Below are 4,365 nucleotides of genomic sequence, written 5' to 3'. Positions count from 1 at the left end.
TTTACGAGGTAAGTTTGATGCGCAAACGACCTCGTAAACTTCAGTGTAAAATTAATAAATTTCATCCACTAACTGTATTTACATGGGTTTTCTGCTAATTCTCGCATTTTTAATTATGTTTTAGCTTTCATTCGATCTCACGGGCTGTTATGAAAAATACTACGAAACAAAAATGTATTCACAAAACCCTTTTCAAACTGTCAAACAGTCACTTTACGTAAATCTTTACACATTTGTATAACGAGGGCGTTCCCGTAAAAGCCTCGTAAACTTATGAGTTTTACACAGTTTAGGACTTTACGAGTATAAGGGAATCCCCTAGAAGTTTTTTTTTGCAACAAAGCGCTCCCAGTGGCCGTTTCAATTAAAAAGAAAAGGGAAAAGGGAGAAATTACTTTTCTATATATATACGATCCAGACTTTCAGAAAAACTTGGTTTTATAAATTCCCCTGCTGACTGCTGAACAGTGTAATATAGCACGTGGTATGTTTTCACCGAAAGCAGTTCGGAAATTTCGTGCAACGCTGGCTTTACTGAGTCACGTCAAAACCTCTCTGCTGGGTTGCTGGACATTGCAATATAGAAAGGAACGAATTAGCCGATGAGATGGCTAGACACGGTCGGAAATGCAAATTTCCGAGCGGACAACTCCCTACTGCCACCGATTTCTTTTCTGCCAAGGGGGATCGAAGAATACAACCAATGAACTTTGGATCAATTGGGACGACTGTGAGGTCTCAAGATCCTTGTGGCGGAGACTCAATAAGAGTCGTACTGAGGAACTATTGACACTAAACAAATCTGCAGTTAGGGCTCTTACCGGTGTAATCACAAGGCACTGTGCTATCGGGATAAGGATGAAGAGGAATCGATTCACCGTTTCTTATGTCAATACCCAGCTCTTCAGAAAAAGCGTCTCACGCTTTTTCAATCGGCCCTATGCTGAATATCGTCATCGTCAGTAAAAGTGACGATACGGCCATCGTCAACTATGTTACTGATACGCTGACGATCGTCGACGATGACGATATTCAGCATAGGGCCGAATAGCTCGAGGGAGATATCGGAGGTGAAAATATCGAACATCCACGACTTCATCCGGGATAATAAATGCTTTAACAGACTTTATACTGACATTATGGATTAACCTCGGTTAGAAGGATGTGCCTGGCACTCACAGTGGGCAAATCTGCCTCCGAGTGGAAGTACGAGTCATTCGTATGCGCATTCCGACCCTCACCTAACCTATGTTTTCAACCCTTTAAATTAAATAAGATTGTTTATTAAATATACTATTTATTACATATATTTTAAGTTGTTGATCTTCTTATCGGCAATTGAGTTCTAACCTAGATCTATCAGCGCTGTCGTTCCCACAATAGTTAGAGAAATGCCCTAGGTTCCTGATACTGGCATCAAATATTTACAAGCATTCGAGATTGTGTTTTCTTGGATAGTTTATTAAAATTCGGATTAAGTGATGTCGTTTTCATAGACTTCACAAAAATCGGTACATGAATGAATTCTTTAACTGATCCTATTATTATATTGTATATCATACTTACTATATCCAATAATAGAACAATCAAATGTGGTTGCCCAGCGTCAATCACTGTAAGAGTGAGAAAAGATAGTGAGCACAGTCTAGAGTATTTACAAATAACGGAGGCGAATATTGATCACGCAAACCATGATCACTCGAAGGTATTCCTACAAGTACTTACAAAAATTTAACAAAATAAAAGCATCTATTTTCTGCGTAGATGTTTTATGACTACATCCCTAGATCCCGCTGTTAAAGAAAAAATTGAGGATGCTCTCAAACTAAAATGTAATGTGCACGGTGTAAGGCGCAATGCCAAGTACTACAGAAATCTTAGCGCAAAAATAAAGAAATCTGATGCCGATATGGAGAGCCTACAACTTTTCGTGAAAGAATTAGAGGTTACACACGGTGAGAGAAAGTAGTTTCAGTCCCCATCTTGTTTTTTTGTATGTACCGAATAAAAATAATATTATTTATTGGTTTAGGAGCTTCGTCCATAGAAATTTTTGTTGGCGAGGGCAACGTATTTAAAGGTCTTTATTTTTGCACAGACCAAATGAAGGCTGCCATGCTTAAATGGGGCGAAGTTATTTTCTTAGATGGTACATATAAACTTTTGGCTACTGACCTGACCCTTATGGTTTTTTTGGTCGAGGACTCTAACACAGGAAGTGAGGTTGTGGGAATATCACTCCTCGTACAAGAGGACCGCGAGATATTTAAGTGGCTTATTGATGCGTTCAAATTGAGTCACGATAACCACTCACAAATCAAGTGCTTTATGGCCGATAAGGATTTACTAGAAAGAGACGTTTTGAGAGAAGTTTTCCCAAATGTACCTATTTACATCTGTCGTTATCACGTCCTGAAAACATTTTCGCGACAAATTCCTACTCGAAGAGGAGAAACACAAATGAAAGAAATTTGTCTAAAATTATTACAAGATATGGTTTATAGTGGCTCAATGGAGGAGTACACCAAAATTTATAAACTATTATGTGAAGTCGCAAATAGAGAAATTTTAGAATATTTCAACAAAAACTGGCACAACATATTTCATGAGTGGACCGCGTTTAGTATGCGGGACCAAAACTTAGGCAACTTCACTAACAACAGGTTAGAGTCAATCAACAAGCACTTAAAAGCCGTGATCCCCAAAAGAAGTTCACAGCTCCAATTCTTAGGATCATTTTTCGTTTGGCTGCAGTTCCATAACAATGAATCGGATTATAAAACGTCCAATGCATTTTTGAAGCAGCCAGTAGATGCGACCAACTTACTTTTAGATGAAAAAAAATTTATGGCCATCTTAATGCCAATACCATTCAAGAAAGTGAAAGATGAAATTGCAGCCTCTACGGACAGAATTTTAGCTGTGAAATATTGCATCCGAAAGAAGCAATTTTCAGTAAAAGAAGCTGAAGAAACTTTCAAAGCTACGCCAACAGATTGCGAATGTAGTTTTCTTTCTTCTATGGCCTCACTGCCTTGTAAGCATATTTTCGCTGTAAGAAAGTTTCTTAAAATGCCACTATTTGCTCCGGAGTTGTGTCCACAACGGTGGACCAAGGAATCAATGCTTGAAACGCACCCACGCCTCAGAGACAGTGGTATTACCAAAAGTAGTACTAAAACGACACCTTTATTAAGGCGTACGTCAAAGGAAGACAAACGCAGAAAGCTTAACGTTAATGGAAAACGAAAAATTATGAAACCGATTCTCGACGATATACTCGTATCTTGCAGCGAGTCATGTTCTTCCGACTTCGACAAGAAAAAACACCAACTTATTTTAATTCAAAATGCATGGAGACAAGGGCTGGACCTCGAAGTTAAAGTAAAAAAAGATGGCAAAACGCAACAAGATTCGCAAATTGAAGAGCACTCATTGCCTAGTTCATTTATTGAAAGCGTTTTGGATATATCGCAATTGTCGCTCGATTCGGACAAAACTGCATCGTAATCGGCTGATTCATGCTTAGCAAATGTGAAAATGCCTGCCCCACGGAAAACGAAGGGTCACCCATCAAAATTTTTGGAAACATGGAAATAAAATTGTATGTAGAATACGGGAGAAGCCACTCATATGGTTACAAAAAAACGTAAGATAATTTCTTTGTAATTACTACAAATAGAACTTGTTTTATATCTTACCTTTGTTGTTTGTTCGGAAGCAAATTCCGTCATGCCAGATGCTCATCCATCAAAATTGGAATTTAATAGGGCAATTCATCTAAAGGCGTAAGTGCCTCGTAACCCTGCAAACCTTGCAAAATTAATAAATTTTGTATGGAAAACGAGGCATTTACGCGTTAAGATGAATACCCGTAATATAAGATACATATGTACATCATATTTGCTCTTAATTTGCAGATGCTGTGCTGAAATTCTGATTACCAGGGACAATCTGGAAGATGCTGTAGGTACATCCAAAAAGTTAGATAATATCGTTCTTTAAAAAACTCCCACGCAATGAATTAACCGTAGTAAATTTAAAAATTTGCTCTGTAAATTAATGATCGTTTAAAAAAATTGCGCTGATTCAATAATCAGCGAATTTGCTTATTTTGGAGAATTACTATATTATTATATAAACGATTCTAAAATCTGGTTTTTTATTTGTTATTTCAGATTTTCACGAGCCAAAAAACTTTGCTTATGCTTCAAAAAGTAAAAACCATCGCTACCATAAATAACTGAAAGAACATATTAGCTTACAAAAGTTTTTAGTTAATTATGTAAATTTTAAAGTAATAATAAAATTATGTGAATATAACATAGCGGCATTCAGGGTGTCCTAGACCACCCGCCCATCACT

The 4,365-nt window shown here is 37.4% G+C and overlaps 1 protein-coding gene across 1 annotated transcript; it reads left to right on the top strand.

Moving 5' to 3' along the window:
* The first annotated feature begins 2,184 nt into the window (after window positions 1–2,184).
* LOC118752089 lies at window positions 2,185–3,510 on the top strand. The gene has a single exon (XM_036486940.1). It carries the CDS (start codon window positions 2,185–2,187, stop codon window positions 3,508–3,510), a length of 1,326 nt encoding a protein of 441 aa, XP_036342833.1.
* Window positions 3,511–4,365: the final 855 nt, after the last annotated feature.

The sequence above is a fragment of the Rhagoletis pomonella genome, unplaced genomic scaffold (genome assembly GCF_013731165.1).
Source record: "Rhagoletis pomonella isolate Grant_MI unplaced genomic scaffold, Rhpom_1.0 Rhpom_scaffold_01230, whole genome shotgun sequence".
NCBI classification, from domain to species: Eukaryota; Metazoa; Arthropoda; class Insecta; order Diptera; family Tephritidae; genus Rhagoletis; species Rhagoletis pomonella.
This window is presented reverse-complemented; position numbering and strand designations above follow the sequence as displayed.